At 39.5% G+C, this 20,409-nt stretch overlaps 2 protein-coding genes across 2 annotated transcripts in view; one reads left to right on the top strand and one right to left on the bottom strand.

The window, feature by feature from the left end:
* Positions 1–20,409, top strand: part of dpep1 (dipeptidase 1) — a 73,964-nt gene that overhangs the window by 51,522 nt on the left and 2,033 nt on the right. Inside the window, exons 2-7 of the mRNA XM_070848173.1 lie at positions 16,079–16,382; positions 16,633–16,759; positions 17,390–17,522; positions 17,631–17,781; positions 18,873–18,942; positions 19,433–19,609. Of these exons, the coding sequence (XP_070704274.1) occupies positions 16,255–16,382; positions 16,633–16,759; positions 17,390–17,522; positions 17,631–17,781; positions 18,873–18,942; positions 19,433–19,609 (786 nt within the window). The 5' untranslated portion in view covers positions 16,079–16,254. The remainder of the gene's footprint in view (positions 1–16,078; positions 16,383–16,632; positions 16,760–17,389; positions 17,523–17,630; positions 17,782–18,872; positions 18,943–19,432; positions 19,610–20,409) is intronic.
* sult5a1 (sulfotransferase family 5A, member 1) lies at positions 10,370–12,829 on the bottom strand. Its single transcript, XM_070833895.1, has 6 exons — positions 12,591–12,829; positions 12,161–12,372; positions 11,761–11,887; positions 11,541–11,638; positions 11,083–11,263; positions 10,370–10,640 (listed from the first exon to the last, which is right to left on the bottom strand). Exons 1-6 carry the CDS (start codon positions 12,727–12,729, stop codon positions 10,501–10,503), a joined length of 897 nt encoding a protein of 298 aa, XP_070689996.1. The 5' UTR covers positions 12,730–12,829; the 3' UTR covers positions 10,370–10,500.

Genomic DNA, 20,409 nt, shown 5'->3' with positions numbered 1-20,409 from the left:
ACAGATGTGTCCACGCAAATCCTGACCTGTCTCAAGAACAAAAGCTTTTCCCCACACCAGAAAGTGGGATGATGACAGCTGTCTGTCCAGCCAATACTATATGAGAGGGATAGATAGGAGGGACAGAAAAATCAAAGCACAAGGCGGAGATGATGGGTTTTATTCCACTTTTTCAGTTTAATGTGAAGACATAAGCTTAAGTTGAGGGGGTGGAAATACAGAGGTTGTTATTCTTTATTGCTGCCCACTCAGATTTATAAGTAAGATATTTAATCTGTTAATCATAGCTGTGAAGATTTAACAGACAGCTTCCACAAAAAAAAAAAAAACCCTGACCAATAAACTTCTTGCAAAAATGTAACCTCTTGATTCCCTGCAGGACATTACATTACAGTCTCTATATAATAACCCTCACATTAGGAGATTTTCTTTAATTACTTGATCTTTCCAAGGAGAGTTGCATGTGAGAAATACATACAATAAATTATATGCATGCCATAGATTTTTTTCACAGAAAAAATAGACACGTAATTTCACTAGGAAGTCCTTCACATTGATGGCATCTACAGCACACAACGATGACCTAAATTGACAAACACCTATAAAAGTCATCTGTAGTAGACATTTTATGTAACAAAATGCATTAAAGTATGAGGCACACAGAGCAACTTATGTGTGCATCGTTCAAACGCAAAACTGCTGTAAACTGGCAAAAAATGCTGAACCTTCAGAGAGAACAGTTTCTTATAAGGATCATAAAGCAATATGTCAATATATCTTTAGGCAGGTATCGTTACATTTAGGTTGCGTTCAGAGGTGGTTGGGTTTTTTGGTAGTTAGGTGGGGTTAAGGGTAAGAATATTTGTGTCTCGTAACGGCAGTCCACAAGAAGACTGTAAAGGGTTGGAAGCTACAGAGAGGTGACAAATTAAAGTGAACCCCTGAATAAATCAGTGAGGAAACATTATAAATGCAGATACTTTGATAGAGGGCATGGGGGGTTACAGTGAATTTTACAAGTATAAAAAAATGCAGATCACGTGCTAAGGTCTCTGCTACACCATCCGCAAAACACCAAATGCAGTAATATTTTTTGGAAGTAAATTTTATTTATATAGTCGAAAATCATGTCTTTGCACTTACCTTTTGTCTAAGAGGAACACCCTGTACACACCATCCGTGCAAGAGTGTGCCTTAGTTTACAGTCACAGACATCGTATTGGCAGCAAAAAGAGATTTTGAGATAAACTATATTTTTAGCTGCTTAATGAAGCATGAACAAAACCATTAAATGACATTTTTGGCATTTTTTAGGTATAACAAAAATTGAGCTGTTGAAGGGAGTAAGAAGTACTTTTTAGCAGGTCTGCAGCAGGGTGCGGGAGGTTCTTCTCTATAGCTTCTAAAATATTAACATCCCTGTCAAGGGCCATTACTCTCCACCAGTCTCAGAGTGTACTCTCTCTGGCTCCATCACTCCTGCAAAGCACTAGCTGAGGTCAAAACACGAACAGTCTCTTACTGCACTTTAAACCGGAATTAACATAGATGGCGAATATTGTGGCGGCATGTTTTGTTGGCATGTTGCATGTGTGCACAGATACTTTTATATGTATGTAAGGCTATAAGTGAGACAAAAAAAGATCATATGATCAAGTTCTCTTTGTGGTTAACATGTCTCAGGCCCCCCTCATTAAATGCACATGAAACATGTTGCGTCAGTGCTAATAATTACAAGATTATACGGCTCAGTGACTTGTTTTATTGCATTACATCAATAATATCAATATCAAATAATTGCTATCAAAATGTTACTGAATTTAAGTATCATACATAATTTCGAATGACTTTGTTAAAAGTTTGTGTCTAATTTAGAGGTGAGGATATAGCTGGCACATCATTTCCTCATGCACTGTGACAGAACTGTAAACAGTGTATTTCTGCCTGTCACAACCTGTCCATCTGGCAATCTGTTTAAAATATTAATTACCCAAATTATGTAGCAAAGACACCCAGTTGCTGAACATTTACAATTTTTGAGGTTGTTTTGCATCATGTTTGTTGTTTGATTTAATCCTGGTTCTCTAAAGAGCTGTGTAGCAATAATCTTTTAAAAAAATAAGACTTTTTGATCAGTTTGTGATGATTATAAGTGTTAGTGTTAGTATTAGTTTGTGTCATTATTGGATAAGATAAAGATAAAACAGAGCAAGTCTATTTCGTTAATCTATCGGGGTGTGTGTTCCTCCATCTCGACACGTGCAGCTAATGTTGATTGTGTCTCACATAAAACAGGAGCTCAGTGTCGAGGCGAATGTACTTCTGATAGTAGCCATCTGTACAAGAATAGGTCTTTGAGGTAAAAAAATGATACAAATCAACACTACTACAATCTAAAATCAATATTTTCAGAGCCAGTCTGCTGATGGAAGCATGTTGTGTACTCAGCTGTCAGATTATGTACTCCGTCCTCATGTGTAACTGGGACACTGAAGCTCTCTGAGATTCAACAACCGCCTTTATATTTACTGTATTTACTGCATACGCACATCAAGCTTTTCACAAGGCAGTAATGCAGGCAAACAGATATGGTAAACTGTATCACCTGCTGAAACATTTTCCACTGCTTGCCAAAACAGGATTCACTGTGCCTTTTATTAGTCATAGATAAGCTCTATTCATGCTTGCCTGGTCATGAATGATACTTCCCTTCAAATATGAAATAGATATGATCAGGAAACGGGCTGAAGAATCAAGAATCAAAACTGTCATGAACTTAAAATATTAGAACAATTTGTTCAATGTTTCTTTGAACAAACGGTGAAGCAAAACAAAAAAACAAAAATCATAAAATGTTTATGAAAGGACAAGGAAGGGGCAGTTGTCTCATCAGTTTAATTCATCATGTCCATTAGCCTGATTGACCAAATGGATATTTTGTTACCATTTGGGTATTCAGGTTTTTCAGTGGTGGAAAATAACAAAGGACTTTTGCTCTGGTGCTGCACATAAGTACAATTATGAGGTACTTTGATTTTATGCTACTTTATACTTATCCCACTGCATTTACAGCATAAGAAGGCTGCCTTAAATGTTAAAGCATTAGTAATATAATGTTTATGATAATATAAAATTCCAAAAAGGGCCATTCTGCATAATCAGCACTTTTATTTTTGAGATCTTATGTATATTTTGTTCAAGATTGTTCTGTAAAATTTTGATTTTATTGAGTATATTTACATTGTGGTATTTATATTCACTTAAGTAAAGGGTTGACTAAACATTTTCAGTCACCAGTGACACAGGCAAGGCCTTCATACAGTTGGCATAAATTAAGCCAGTTCACAAAGAGCAGCAGTCATTGTTTAGAATGCATGTTGTTCAGGCAAATACAATTTACTGATTAGTAATAAATAATAATGTGTAATAAGGAGTCGTGATAGTTCCCACTGAACCCATTGTGGAGGGCACTATCAGTGTCACAACACGGTCATGTACTTGCTAAACTTAGCTCTCTTAGAGACTAACCTCTTTTAGCATTTGTTGGTTACAGTCTCAAATATTATATAATATTGTGATGCAGAACAGTGATTAATCTGTTGAACCTAAATATCTTTACACTGTCCCAGTGCGCTAGGAATATCAGTCTTAGTCCCATCTATAAATGCTGTGATTGGCTCAGTTGTTTCTCATACAGAAAACAAGCTAATAGTTTGCCTGACTTCCCATATGAAATACATACTTTCACAAGTTGGACGTCCATGTCATGAGCGTTTACACTTGAGACTTTGAGACGGCCCCACAATGGATGTGCTGTACTGCTGGAGCAACACTAAATTTGTTGCATTTTACCCCAGAGGCACAGGCTGTTAAAGCTATAACAGAAAAGAGAAATAAAGAGCAAGTACAAGTGATTCAAGGTTATGTATGTCCCTTGGAAACAGCAACAAAAAAAGCACTGTTTTGTCACTCAGCTGTGAGATGTTTAAAAAAAACAGATCAGGTTGTTCACACATTTTCATTCACATGATTGAAGCTCAAGGACTTCTTTTTCTTCACCGCACAGTCAGTCAATCACATCTGCAGTTTTCTGCAGACCCCCTCTAAATGTGGAGCAGCGTGTTCTTCTTTGATACTCATGCATCTTAGTCTATATGTATTTGTGCGTGATCCAAACTGCTTTGCATCATCTGCAGCTTTTAGGTGCCTTCTCAGGTTCTGACACAATGGGGAAGGATGATGGGGCTGACGGGGATTAAATGTCATGCAAATGCCAGGACTGTCGCACCCTCTCCTGTCCAAGGCACAAGCGCCTGCCACAACTCCCAACAGATCTCCTGGTCTCATTACCAGTCTCTTATCAGGGAGGAACAACAGTCGCTAATGCTGGTCAGAGGTGACGTGACTCGTGTTTATCAGATTGTCACAGGTATTGTGAAAAAAGACTGAAAAAACGCAAACAGTTGCTGATGTAGTGGTTTCATTAAACGCCAGCAACCTTTTAAATAATGAAAAAGAGAATAACTATATCAAAAAATCTTAACCAGATAAAAGCATCTATAATTCATTTATATGGCTTAAGAAGCTAGAAAAGCAGTGTGTCCAGCTGCCCTATAAATAGAAAGATACGTAATGTTCCTCAAGAGGTTCTGCTCTGTGTTCAAGGGAAGCTTATTGAAGGAGATGAGATTTGCAGGATGAGTGGAGTCAATGCATAACTTCTGTGCTGCATGGCCATTCTGGTGTCACAAATGAATGTAATAGTGAGTTTTCAGTGCGCACAACCCTCTCCAACTGTATCTTCTCATGTTTGTCATGTTGGTAACATCCCACAGCAAGATAGAAAAGGTCATCACCCTTTCAAGAGCAGCTCTGCAGAAATGCACCCCCTCCTCCTTCAATAACGACATGGACTCACGTTAAACCAAAGATTTATCAGTTTCAGACAGGAGGACTCCTTCTACTGTGCCCGAGCTTCACTCTGAATTAGTAACATTATTCAAATATAAATGTACAGTATGTGTCACATTTCGCCCTAAAATAAAAGATTAATGTCAACATAATCTAAGGGTAATTGTGCCCCCTACATTGCTCTCCTTGTACTGGCTATTTCTCATTCTATCTAGGCAACATTTTGAAACTGTACTAAAATGGTATTCCTCTGATTAATTATTAATCATTTCTTTCATAGACCTGACAGAAACAGATTCATATCTGCTAAAAACATGTAGTCTCTTAATCCAAAACACCCAAATCATGTCACTTAAGTCATTTTCTCAGACTTAACCAAACGCCCTCCAGAGCCACAGAGCCTGTTTTCACAGTAGTTCTCATGATGAGTAAACTGACCTTTATGTGTAAAATTGGGAGAGTCCATCTTTGAGTGAGCTCACATAATGGCTGATGCATTTAGACAAGTCTAGAGACCCTGAAAAATGTAACACAGTGTGTCTTCCTAAACACCTTCGCCACGCCAGAGGGATGGGTGCTAGTTAAACAAGGCCACCTGGTGGCCAGAGGAGTCATGTCATGTAATCTCTTTGTACATGATTAAACCTCCAGGTACATTCTTATTCATGTCATTAAGACCTCAGTGTGTGCTATATTGACAGAGAAAGCTGAGTTTTGTTGCTTGCAGAGCTGTGCCGGCAGGGCCTACAGGATGCATTACTCGCGTCGCTCTCTTGGTGTTATGCGAAACGGGACTGGCTGAACCCACAATACAGACCGACACAGTGACACTGGTTAGGAGATTGGTAAATTTATTTGTAACCAGGCAGGTGGTAGTAGTCGGGAAGAGCAGGCTGGTGGAGTGAGGGACTGGACCGTGGTGGAGACCGGGGGAAGCGTGCAGGAGAAGAGGAAACTGGGCCGGAGTGGAGACCAGGAGGGAGCAGGGCCGGAGTGGAGACCACGAGGGAGCAGGCTGGAGATGAGACGAGGGACAAGGGCAAAAGCTAGCGCAAGGAAAACTGGAGACAAGAAGCTGAGAGTTACCAAACGGGAACGGACAATCTGGCAGTGAGGGAGAGAGTGAACCAGGCTTATAAAGACAGGGGAGGAGTAGGTGGCTGATTACTGATGAGGAACAGGTGTGTGATTATTGCAGGTGTGTGGGTGGATGACCGGGAGTAACCCTCCTGATTCCGCTCCGGCAACAGACAGGGGGAGACAAAAACACACAAGAGGGAGAGAGACAGCAGGATCATGACACTTGGGGTCAGATAAAAACACTGTCGGCAACAAGATCCAGCAAAAACCTCCCACACTGAAATTCATTACAACAGAACAGGCCGATTAGTAATAACTAGCGTTAGCATTGACAGCATAGATAAACCTAAAGTGGGGTGAACATTTTACAATTTGAGCCTGATTGCGACCAGATGTTGAGCCTTGTGACTCATGTCAGAGTCGGGCTGAATTTCAGCTTTGTTGGGCGTTGTTTGCTGTGCAGTGCACAGGGGCTGAGCAAGCGTCAATCAACTGCTCCCAACTGGCCATTGGAATTCGCCATGTCAGAAATTTTGGTCAGCCATTGTCAGTCTCTCGGATTCAGTCAATTCCTCAATGTCAGCGTCCTTTTTCTAACTGCACCTACGCAAAGTGGCAAACAGACACTGAAAGTGCCATGGAGACCCGATGTTTCATGTGGTCACAATGGCACAGATAATTAAGGCAGAGTGTTTTCTGAATTGTTTGCAAAATTGCTAGCAAACAAACTTTTGCCTGCCTCTGAGCTTCCAGACAAATTTTATTTTACAGTTGTTGAAAGCCAGAACGGTCTGCAGAGCCCGATGGGCCATTTTATCTTCTATTTTGAAATGGCTAAAAGCTAGTAATGACCATGTAATAAGCTGGCTAGTGATTAGCAGACACTAAATAAGCATTCAAACTGTCCAGCATATGAATGACAGTCACTGTCACACTCACAACTCAAAAAGCATTTGATGTATAAAGGTGTAACCCGCAGAAAACAGTGAAATGCACAGAATCTGGTAGCTAACGTTAGCTCTGAATTACCTCGTGTAAACAGACGGAAAACAACTCAAAAAACTCACTCGTGGCTAAACACTTACTGTGTGCAAAATAAACATGACAGCATTTGACTCACATTTTTATGGACACATGCTAAATTTGAGCAAAGGCACCACCAGTCCCTGTTTGTTGTTGTTTTTGGCAGCTCATGTTCTCGATGGTCCCTGCAGGATCTCTGCGCTACATTTCTTTGGTTGTATGTTCTTGCTTGAATAAATGCAGCTGAATATACAAGGCAGCCAAAACATTGCAAAATGTATCTTCATCCATAACATCGTCTGCACTCATGTTTTGGGATGCAATTTTCACTGTTGGAAATGTAGCTAGTTTGCAATACAAGTGAAGAGCATCTAGAGCCCATCCCCTGGCAACCCAGGCTAGAAATCCAAGCTGAAAATGCCTGCAGTTGTTTTGGGTCACCAACAAATTACGGCGCTGGTGACCTGGAAAACAGTCTTTTAGTAGCTGAAAATGTCCTACCCACAACAGGCCAGCAATCCTAATAATTATAAGCATAAAAAAAAAAGATTCCCAAATTTGAGCAAAGTCTGTGGTTTAGTTTGAACCCTCGTTATCCGAGACAATTAACAGTGACACCAGCTTTACCCTTCAACCTCCTTCCCCTCAGCAGAGTCTGAAGCCTGATATATAGAGAGGTGTGAAGAGGCTTCTCACATGGCTGAAATGTGTGAGCATGTGTGCACAACAAAGAGCTTGAATGCTACAATCATGTGTGTGTATGTGTATGTGTGACCATGCATGGATTTTATTAGCAGCTGATAAAACAGCACATCGGAGCCCTTGTCAACTTGATTACTCGGGACATGTTTCACCAAAATCATACAGCTCAGTGGCAGAAGGTGAAAGAAGAGAAAGAGACGAAGCACTTTTAGAAAAAAAGAAGGAACTATGCATCATTTAAAATAGAAAAAATTGATGTACTGTTCTACAAGACAAACTTATATTGCAGACAAAGGCAGAGAGAGTACATGTTGTTTTGTTATTGGTTATATAAAAGTGAACCACTGCACTGGTCTAGCCTGTTTTTTTGGGGGCATTTTCATGCTTTATTAGATAGGACAGAGAACAGGAAAGGGGGGAAGAGAGAGGGGATGACAAAGGGTCACAGTCCCGACACAAACACGGACCGCTGCGGCTAAAACGAAGCTTCAATGGTGCGAGCTCTACCAGGTCATATCATTTTACATGATATTCCATCCAAGGCAGTATTTGATTAAGATCTTTGAAGATGTCACTTCCTTTGCATCCAACATGTGCTTTTCTTTACGTCTCTTACGTTCCACGGCATTCTTAGGTGGACCCTGACCTCAGTCTCTAGTCTTCAACCCCAACTGATGCTGACTTAATTCACTTGAGGAGCTTTATGGAGCTCCCTCTGGAGCTACCGAATCCTTCACACTGTTCCCCTTTAAAAGTGGAGTAAGCTTTACTAACTCATTTACATTTTAGACTCAACACACCTTGCTCTGACTCTGACTCTCTTTTTAATGAAGGCTTTTTATTAGTTCCTTCCTTGTTATACTTGTTGTTGTACATTTAGAGTGACTTGATCCTCTTCGGATTTTAAGTCTAGAAAATGTAGCTGTCTGGTTACAACTACCATGTTTAATATTATTTTCTTTTGTAGGACCAGTATGTTTTCCTTCATAATCTACCAATCTATAATCTGTTGTTTATGCCAACAGGCAAAAGCACAATGCAACATACTGTGCGTGCAAAAAATGGTGCAAGGCAGATAATGTAATATGTTTATAGTACGTTTTTACTAATATTAGTTGTACTATTATTATTCACATATTAACTATTGTCATGTTTTCACTGTTACCATATTGATAATTATTAGTCATATTCCTATTATCACTACTATAGTTGCTGTTAATATTTTGGTTGCTGATTGTTTGTGCATCCCCGCATTCCTGAATCATTGGGTCTCTCTTAATGAAAGAGTTTGGTCTAGACCTGCTCTTTATGGAATGCATCTTGAGATAACGCTGTCATGAATCTGTGCTATATAAATAAAGATTGATAGATTGATTGATTGATAAGTGACTCAGAGATTACAACATAATATGTTACTATACTGTATTTGTGCAACAGGATAAAGATTTATTATAGCACACCACAGTGGTCAAAAGCTTTTGTGGTGAGTTTATTTCTTATCTCTATAACCAGAAGTTGTGTTCCTCAACAGAACCCGCCGGCCTGAATCTAAGTCCTAATTGTGACTGAGATTTCATTTTCCAAATACTCACAGCAATATTTTTTCAGAAACATCTTCCTTGGTTTATTAATCCTTGTTTCTGTTTAGTTTATGGATGAATTGTATTCTCAGTATTAACAACACATTGCTGTTTTTTCTTTGCTCTAAACTTTGCTCTAAACTTTAGTATGATAATAGCGGGATTCCACTCAAAACAATTCAGTTTGTCCACTCCATGAAGTACTTACTGAGTTTAGCCTGTAGATCGATACCACTCTTATGTCTAAATGGTGCAGACATTCCCATTTAAGTCTCAGCAAGAAAGTAAAAGAAAGTAAAGGACAAACTATTGAACTGAACTACAATACACAAATATAGGTTAGAAGTGAAGGATGGAGGAAAACATCATTGTCATATAATGTTAAATCCAGATTACATTCAAATAACTATGTCCTAAAGGCTTCAATAACAAGAAAACGTAAAAAGAAAAATTGATAGAATGACAATCGTGGAGTATAATGAATTTCCAGTGTCTGTCTACTTTTTTACACCCAACTATATCCACTCAACAGTTTTGACCTTTGAATAACAGAAATATCTACAACAATGTGGAACACTTTCTATAAACGGTCTCTATTGTGTGATATAAGTTATATCACATAACCCTGAATGCCTCACGCCAAGCAGATGTCAGCGATGAGCCTCAGAGGATTAACGCCCACATCAACCTTTACAAGGCTGGTGCCTCTTCACCAGTTATCAGAGTTCATCTTGGCAGTCAGAGACACAGCGTGTTCTGTACACTCTGTACCATATGTTGCCTTTCTCCCTCTCGCACAAACACTTAAAAGGGTCAGATGAAAGCGTTTCAATGCGTGGAAACTGGAGGGGGAACAACACCTTTCTCTGTGTGTGTGAAGTGACAGGACACACAAGGGCAGCTCAGCCCTCTGGATGAGGAGCTTTATATTAAAACCTTTGACCTGTCCTTCCCCCTCTGCACATTGTTGTGCTGCTTACATAACTGTCATTTTCTTTGCTTGTACTGCACAGTGGCAATCTTAAGAGCCATTTGTTCTGTACCAAAAAGACAAATGATTTGGACCATTCATGGACGTTTTAAATAATCTTTAATTCAGAATTGTGCGAAAATAGGATTTCTACAGTTAATACTATTTGACCTACAACTTAGAGAAACCCATCCATCTGTGATCCGTCCCACAGGATGCAACATCATCCATCTGTCACGGGGCTGCGTTCTCCTCTGTTTCTTGCTCCTCCCACACAAACTTTACAGCGCTGTCCTGCATTTTGGAGTTGTAGACGCTTTTAAAGTTTTGATTCTGCTCCTCTGTGAACATGTTTTTCCAGTCTCCAACCTTGCCTGAATTGTAGGAAGGGAACAGGGAGTTAATCAAAAAGGACGATGTTTACAATAATTAAAGACCAAACAGGTGATTTATATAACCATAACTACAGGTAAATGAACATATATAATTGAAGTTAATTTCCCCCTGTTTTCAGTCTTTATGCTAAACTAAGATAACTGGCATCTTTTCCAAAATGTCGCAGTATTCCTTTAATTTATTTTTGACACATTTGAAGTATGTTTACCTCTAACCCCTCTTAACAGGCTTTAATGTGGCCTAACATGAAATTTTTTCTAAATCTTTCTATCTCTTTAATTTTCTTGTGACCTCACAGATTCATGTAGTAACAGACCTGTAGGTAATTTTTGGATTGATATCAGGTTCCAGTTTTGTGAGACAATTAGACACAATTAATCAGTCAAGTTTGATCTGCATACAACAAAAACAGATGCCCACCTTTTCTCATGAAGGAGCCCTTGCTTTGGTCCAGTATCTCTTCAGGGATCAGGGTGTAGTTGACCATCTTGTTGTCTTTCATGCTGCTGAAGCTACAGTATTTCACACAGCTGTTGACCATGTCCTCCACCAGGGGACACTCTAGGAAAGAGCCTAACCTCTTAATGGCACCATTTAGGTCCTGACAGCAGAAAGAAGACAATGATAATATCAAAATAAATCAAAAAAGAAACTAACCAGAGCATAGAATTGCAGCACTTCACCGACACTAGCTGTTGTATGTGAGCAATGGCAATAGCTTCCTTGAAATGCTAAATAAATAACCAAAACCTCTGATCTTATGTCTGATTTTAACACCATGAGCTTCCACTTACAGACCTTCCCCAGCGCTTGTGTTTGAGGAACTTGATTAGTATCTTACAAGTACGCTTAGTTGTTTATTTGTGTCAGTTCTTTACCAGCGACATCTCCTCATAGGTGACGTGAAGCAGATTGTTCATAGTTGCTGTCTGACCTGTCCAGCCTTTAACATGGTCAAACCAGGAGCCAAAAGGTACTGAAACAAATTTGTGTGACAAAATACTGTAAACGTCATCAGGTTGTACTTTTGGCTTCAATGCTGAAGTCAGCAAAAAACTAAATAAACTGAAAATAACTTTTGTTCTGATGTTAACTCACCTGTGCCCTCCAGGAAACAATTTAAAAACTCTTGGAAGGAGCCGGGCTCGGGGAAGAAGTTGGCCATTTTGTGGAAGTGGTAAAACGACACCAGCACATCTTTAGGGTTTCTGCTCACATAGATAACCTGCGAGATGTCACACAGCAACAGTGTGAGAATGTTTGTCAGGTGCATAGTGTAGCTCGACCAGTTTGTGGGACAAATACTGATAGTGATGTCCCTTAAATTTGACTTTTAAGAATTTAAACCAACATACAAAGACAGTTACTGTTGCTCTCTTGCCACTGACACAACCATATATGCACCAAACTAATATTGGCCAATTTATCGGTCTATTTCTATGCTTTGAGTGACGCTGTGGTCCAAACAATAGCTTAAGCATAAATAAGTGAACGTGACCTTGGCTTTGGAGCCCTGGAGGGCAGGTCCCAGCAGGTGATGAGGCAGGTGTGTGGTAATGACCCGGGGCGTGATGGTTGAGGCCTCCAGCACTGCAGCGCTATAATGTTGCTCCAGCCAGGGAGCTCGAGCCCAGTTTGGAACAGTCTGGGACAGATGTGGGTCCCCTTTGCTGGATATGAGAGTCACAATTTCCTGCATCCATGTGGTACCTGTTTGGGAAAAAGAGACAAGTTCCTGTGGTATGAGGGTCATTAAATCTACTGATAAAAACGGCTAAAAGATACTAAAAAAATCTAATTACTAGACTGCAAAGTAATGGGTCATGTAAATGCTAGCTATGGTGCTACTTAAAGATGTCTGTAATGAGTTACTTAACTTGTTTATGTGGTTAGCTGCGTTACACTGCAGACACCATGTATCTTCTTACCTGACTTTGGATAGGAGACGATGAGTATATCCGTGTCCTGAAATGGAAATTTTAGTGCAAGTTGCAAGGAATCCTGGGTGTGCAGGTGTCCAGGAAACAAAATACCATGAAACGTCTCTAAAACATCCAACCTGGCCATGTCTGACCTTGATATATGTACGTATTTGACGGTCTCTGTCTCTCTTTTTTAGCTCCCTCTTGAATAGTTTCCTTTCTGTGTTTGTCTTTGAGTAGCACTGCCTGTGCCTGTCTTTTTGTGCTCTATCTCCTTGTGCTTCGCTCTCTTTGAGAGTGGCTGAGTGATGAACACACAGGTTCACATGAAGTAAAAAGAGGAAATGCAAATGAGACCGCTTGACCTGGCGACAGAGAGTGAGTGTTTTACAATACTTGTGTACATTCACAGTTGTATAGAAGTGCAAATAAGGAAATAACTGATTATTTAGCAACAAAGTTGCGAGTTCTTTCTGTCTGTTGTTTATATTTTGGCTGACAACCACTAAATCTCACAGTTACAGCAGGCATCTTTGTTTAATGTCTGCTCTTACATTTTGGCTGTCTTTGCACCAAGTAATGGAACTCTGCTCTGTTTGTTATCCACCCAAGGCCACCCACACCTCAGATATCAACTTTCAGAAGGAGCAGTGACGCTTTTGTTTCCTATTTCATTCTTTCAGCCAAACAGAACTTGTGTGCATTGTTCAGGTGAATATATAGTAGATTGACTCATACATTTAATTTAATAATCTTTTCATCAAAGTGACTCAACTTTCTTTGTCTACATCTGCAGGTATAAAATGCTTCCACAAACTCATTTAGTCTTGTTATATCAGTAACTCTTATGCTGCAGTAAAATGTGGATTTGCATCTTTCTTGGTCAAATAAAGTTGCACTAATCAATATTTTTATATGTACAATAACTAAAATGACTATGAATGAAAGATGTCACTCGTGGTGACAAAACCCACAGAGAACTAATGTCCGACCCTGCAGGTCCCCTCAGCTCTGTGGAGCTGTTTATAGGTAACATGTGACATGTAAATGTAAGGTTTTGAAAAGGGTTTAAAACATGATACTGATTTAACTTGCCCCCACAAGACGAAAACCTATTCCTGTTTAAGTGTGCATCTGCCATACTGTGTGAACCACCCAATACTCATACTGACTTAGCAGCAGACAAAATATTTAATCTGTTGCTAAGGATGATGCTCAGGAGAGGTTGACTAACCACATCATAATGTTTTGTCTCTAACTGCATGGGTCTGTTCATTTATATACAAACCTACCGACGCACAGCCAGGGAATAATTTATATAAAATATATAATTAAATATCTAATCAGAATCTTCAGTCAATTAAAAGTCACACAACCTAAACAAACATGAACTAGCAAGGGGAGTCTATATACAAGTTGTAACAAGTAGGTTTATTTTACATCAGTATAACAGGAACCTGAATAAAGCCAAACTAAAGGCAAAAGGCTAGACATCAGAGAAGTCAGACCCCGGCCCCCAGCTCCCTGCAGTGAAAGACGAGGCAGACGTGCACAGAGGGTCATTACAGCAGTGTTTGGGTACATTTGGGTTCATTATGATAAAACATGCAGGAACTTTAGGAAAGACTATTCATTCACACATTGCACTGTCCATGCTGTATCTGTGTGTGCTTTTAATCTGGTAAACAGGGACATTTAGAGTTGTCGGGCTTCACACAGTCCAAAGACATGCAGGTTAGGTTAATTGGTGCCTCTAAATTGTCTGTAAGTGTGAATGTAAGTGTGAATGGTTGTCTGTCTCTATCCTTCAGCCCTGTGATTGATTGGCAGCCGGTCCAGGGTATAACCCAACTTTCAACCAATGTCAGCTGGGATTGGCTCCACTGCCTTCCCCCGTGAATATGTGATGAATGATAAATGGTGTTATGTACAATTTGAACCATGCGATGTGAGAAGAGATCATTCAAATGCACTTTGAATCAATCATGTGTTTCTAGAAATGGTCTGCTTAGGAAAGTCAATAATTAGACAAGTTGTGATTTCTTGTTTGTTCAGGTGGATGTTTGTCCAAATATTTCAGTCTTTAAGCAACTTGTTGAATGAAAATACTCTTTTCATCGCTTGTTTCTGAAATATTAGGCATTAAGTCAGGTAACCGACTTGATTTCAAAGCAAATCTTGTCACTCATCAATAATTATGGACTGTATTCACTAAAAATGACTATGTGAAATACTGCATTATAAAACATTCATTCTGGATCATTCTTATCTAACTCTGACCTAGTAAAGTGGGCTTCAGTAACCTCAGCATCTTAATCGCCTAATTGGAAAAGCAGCCTTGAAGATAAGATGGTGGAGTTGATGGGGGCAATAAATCTGTTCTGTCGTAAGGGACACCTGACAGAAAGGCAGCTCATCTGTTGGTCTACATATTATGGACAAAAAAACTTTTAATTGATGAACACACTGGTAACTCTATTGTGGTGTGAAGATGTGAAGATTCCCAGAAACGCTAGTGCATTTGTCACATCAAGGAGCAGGTTGATGAGAGCGGTGAAAGCGGACCACAAAGTTCTGTGGACTGTGGAGTTGGATGATAATTTATCACTTTCAGTGGCACCTTTCATATTACTCATCACTTGTTTGATAAATGTAGTGATTAGTGCAGCTTTATGGTCAATTACCCGTTTATTGGAATTATAATGTGGTTTGTTATAAGCCCAGAGGCCCTTGCAAAAATGAGGAAGTAATTTCAGAAAGTCTGTGAGTAATGCACGACGATTAAAGTAATTGTCTTATATGGCTCTCAAAACTGCTTCTGACTGGCTGTTTTTCAATTTACAGGTGTTGGGTACAGACTTGTTCCTGCAACCAGTTCAAGGTCATGTGGAAGGTGCTCTCTAAAAAGAGATTTGATAGATGTGTGGTCCCATAGAGGTAAAGACAAAATGTTTTTTTTGTTTATCATGAACATGGGGTTGTGCCAAGAGGGTGTTAGAGGGGACCAAGACATAGAGGAAAAAGGTAGAAGTACGAGATGCGTAAAGACTAAGGTGGATGTACAATTATTAGTGATGACTGAAGGCAGCATAGCAGGTAAATTAAGTCCTACTGAAGATGCAAATCTGTAAAAAATAGGTGATTTCTTTAAAGGGCTCAGTAATTTTCTAAAACATTTGCGCACTGTGGTTTTTAGCTAACATTACTTAATGAAACTGTATGAGACTTATCTTAGTGAAGACAGTTGAAGCGCTACAGACTGATGCTGTGAACTTTAGTAAAGCTGTCAAAAGGTACATTATATATTAACCAAGATGTGGTGCCTGACAACTATAGAGATTGTGAGAATGTTTAAACTACTGTGTTGCATTTATGACTGCTGACGCTATAATGAGGAGCAGACTCGATAGAAAGGAGGAGCGATGAGCAAAGTTGACTCTCAAAGGCATAATCGAAGGCAAACGCACAGAAAACTGGAGTGAGACTCTGCAAAGATATAAACAAAAAAACAAAAAGGCAATTGGCAAGCGAGAAAGAAATCTGTTTCAGCAGCAGTCAGTAGAGTCAGGATTACTCAGAGGTGAAAAAAACAAGTTGCATAAGTTTAGGAAAGTTTGGGGACACAAAGAAAAAGAGGAGCAGTGCATTTGAGTGAGTAAAAGTTAAACAAATGCTGCCCAAGGTGATCTCAGCAGTATATTTGGCGCTGTGGGTGAGTTCTTCTGGCGTCACCTCAGCTGAGGATCCACACATGGACAGAGCACTGAGGCTGATGTCTGAGACCCCGCTCATCGATGGGTGAGTGCAAATGTGTCGCGCATAAAATACGCTTTGCATGATGGTTTTTGTTTTGTTTGATTTGATGTTCGTCATATGAGCAGCAGTAGCAAACATATAACATTCTGTAGTAACATTTTCCATCTGGAAACAGAGTCTTGTGCTTTCCGAGCCAGCAGTTTTCCTCCCTTCTGTCAATACTCAGTTTATGATGAGAGGTTTGACAAAAGGCTCTGTGACAGTCTGATCTTTTAACTTTCTGATCTTTCAGCCATAACGACCTGCCGTGGCAACTTCGAAAGCAATTCAATAACGAGCTCAACAAAGTGGATCTCAACACACTTAGCACAACGCACACCAACATCCCTAAGATCAAGGAGGGACGGCTGGGAGCTCAGGTACACACAGAATAGAATATACGGGGAGCTTCTGTTTCTACTTGGCCTCAGATAATATTGAAATGAATAAACCAACTTCTGGACTCAGATTCAGGATTGTGACACTGTCTGACAAACATCTGTTTTTATTTTCATTCCTGAATTGTGCACTCCTCCCTGTTAATTATACATAATAACTGGAAGGAATTCTTTGAGGATACAGAGAGAAGAATTTAATGAATATGAGAAGTTAGTGTCAAGCAAAGCACCACATTCAAAATTCTTAGTGTTGATTCTAATTCAATTTTTAGTTTAATTTGAAATAAGCCAAGGAAATGATATCCTCTGAATCCCTCTGCACTGAGTGTGTCAAGTGTGACTTCAAGTGTCAAGTTGTTTGTGCCTGTGTTTTTCCATTTTAATGATTTCCATTTTAATTATCTTCATGCAGCCATTGGCCAGGTATCTCTAGTAAAAGAGGTACTCACACTCAAGATTATATGAACAAAGCATACATGATAAAATCGACATCATAAAATCAAGCACTAAAAAAGGGATGTGGTTCCAATGAGGACATAGCAGCTCCTTAAACTTTTAGACACCCTGCGGTGCTGGTACTTCTTACATTACCCTTTACTCCTCCTATTTTAGTTCTGGTCGGCCTACGTTCCCTGTGCCACTCAGTACAAAGATGCTGTCAGACAAACTCTGGAGCAGATAGACGTGGTTCACAGGATGTGTGAAAAATACCCAGAAACCTTCATGTTTGCCACCAGTAGCCAAGGTGAGACTGCAGTGGTAATTTCAGAGACACTTAAAACAGCCTCACTTCTACTCTGTTCATACCTGCCTCTGTTACCTGGCTGAATCACCTCATATCTGCACTCAACAGACATCACGGACGCCTTTAACATGAACAAGACTGCCAGTCTGATCGGGGTGGAGGGGGGTCACTCCATCGACAGCAGTCTGGGCACCCTGCGCACCATGTACCAGCTGGGGGTCCGCTATCTCACACTGACGCACTCCTGTAACACACCCTGGTAAGAGCCACAATCAAACACACAAACATGTGACCTTACAACAGTCATGCAAGCATCACACACGTGCATGTACACTCCTGTGTGTGTGTGTGTGTGTGTGTGTGTATCTGAATCTTAAAGTAAAAGTACCAACTGTGGAAATATAAATTACTCCACTTAAGTTAAAAGTGTTGCGTTAAAAAGACGGTAAGAATAATTAGCAAAGTGAACTTCATTCTTGATTCATCTCCTGAATATTTCCTTGATTCATCAATTGATTGTTTGGTTTGCTAAATTTTGCTGATTATGACACTTACCAAGAGCCAAAGTGACGTCTTCATATCACTTGTTTTGTCCAGCCAATGGTCGGCCCTTAAAAGTACTAAGTTTACCGTTACTTAGGACAAGGAAAAGTAGCAAGTACTCGCTTAAGAACAGTGTTTTGTTTTCCCATGAAAAATCTCAGAAATTGATTAATCAGTTATCAAAATACTTTTCATTCTCTGGTCATTGATTAATCGAGTCATCATTTCAGATCTAATTTTATTAACAGTTGCGTTGTTTAATCTATAATAGTGGATCATATTTTAGAAGCTCTGCGTATTTTTACTTTGCAAAATGTTAACTTTCAGTGTATATCAGTAACTTTCAAATAATTGTAGTGCAGTACAAAGTTTCATTTATAACAACTTCATTTGACATTTAACAACAGAAAGAGTATTTACTGCACAGTGAGGACAGTCTTAGTTAATAGTTAGACATAACAGCTGGGGGGGGGGGGGGGGGGGGATACAAGCTTTTCTTCTGTTTGTTACCTGAGCTTTCAGTAAGACTCAGTTATTCTGTGTGGTTTATGCCGTTGCAGTTAATCTAGGCGGGGCTGTGGGGAGTTCAGGGGATTCCTGCAGGCCTTTTGTGCTCCCCAGGCAGCAATATCAGATTTCCTGGAGCAAAATCACCAGATGTTTTTGGATATTCAGTTTTAAAGATCACTTAACTGTATTTTCTAGCCTGGAAATGTGATCTCTTGTTTGGCCAATTCTAGAGATCCAATCTATTTCCTCCACTGATCAGTTTGGCTTTTTCATGGTAACAGTGGTTTTTCCTCTCAGGGCAGATAACTGGCTTGTTGACACTGGATCAGAGCCATCTCAACACAATGGTCTGTCTCCATTTGGCAAGGTCAGTCGACAAGCAGGGACGGACAAATTATACTTTACAAGTGTAATGAGTTACAGAGTCTTACAAAGTCACATTTTAGTCCCGATGTATTCAGTCTGTTATTCAACTTGACTTTATTACAGGCTGCTACAATTAAACAAGTTGTAACTTTTTCTTGCGCAAATGTGTCTTGACAATCAAAATAGGGACGTATTTCTCCAAGAATATTAATATTAATGTAAGTAATGCCAGAAATGCTTTCTTTTTATATCGTGTTCATCCTGCTAGAGTGCAAGTATTCAGCTCTCATGTTTTTATTGTCTCACAACTCTGAATTAAAGTAGATTTAATGTGACCTTTTGGATGCTGATGAACAGAAAAAGATCTTTTTTATACATTGAAACACATACAGAGAGAACACGGACTATCTCTTGAAGAATACTAAATAAGAAATAAAGATTTTAGAGCGTTTTATATAAGTTTTACACTTTTTCATGCTTGCCTACAACAGCAACTAATTGTGGAGATGAACCGTCTGGGGATGCTGATCGACCTTGCTCACGTGACCATTGCGGTGATGAACCAGGTGCTGGACATGTCTAAAGCTCCGGTCATCTTCAGCCACTCCTCGGCCTACAGCATCTGTCCACACAAGAGGAACGTCCCCGATGATGTGCTCAAGAGAGTGGTATGTGTTTGTTTACTCCAGTAAACATCCAGAAGTATTATCTGCAAAATGGATTTCAAGTATCAAAAGTACTCAAATGTAAAAATGCGTCCTGTGAGTGAAATTTACGTTATATATGACATTAGATTGTTGATACTAATGGATTAATATGTAAGTAGCATTTCACTGTTACTCGAAGTGGAACTGCTTTAACTACCTAATACACAGTTCGGTAGTTTATCCCAGTGGTTCCCAACCAAGAGGTCAGGCCTCCTCAAAGGATCCCATTATTAATGGGAGAGGAAAGAAAAAGTTCTGCTACACAAATCTGTAATTAATTTGTGACTTTTCTCTTTTTTGCAAAATATTAGATAATTTAATCTCTGTGGGCCTCAAACCTGTTTGAAAAGTTTATAAAGAAAATGAATTCACTTACTTACTCACTTTTATTACTATTACTACAACTCCTATTGTTGCAACTCATAGATATTTAGAATTTAACAATAGGATGTCAACTATCTTCTTTTTTTGTAAGGGCTCAATATTGTACTTAAATACAGTATCTAAAGCTACTCTCCATGATATTTGAAGTCATTTGGATATGAAAATGCAGAAAGTATCAGGAGACAATCAATAGCCTAACTGTAGGAAAAATGACCAGCCTCCTGACGCTGTTGAGCGATTCGGAAAACATGCCCTGCCTTTGCAACACGTTATCTCCGATAACGCACTCGTAAATGGTCTTTATGGCACCGAAGAGAAAGGAGTGCGGTAAATCAGCACCTCGTGTCCAGTTCAAGTGATGCATACATGATGGCCAT

The sequence above is a fragment of the Pempheris klunzingeri genome, chromosome 1 (assembly GCF_042242105.1).
Source record: "Pempheris klunzingeri isolate RE-2024b chromosome 1, fPemKlu1.hap1, whole genome shotgun sequence".
NCBI classification, from domain to species: Eukaryota; Metazoa; Chordata; class Actinopteri; order Acropomatiformes; family Pempheridae; genus Pempheris; species Pempheris klunzingeri.
The sequence above is the reverse complement of the archived record's forward strand: the minus strand, read 5'-3'. Positions and strand labels throughout refer to the sequence as shown.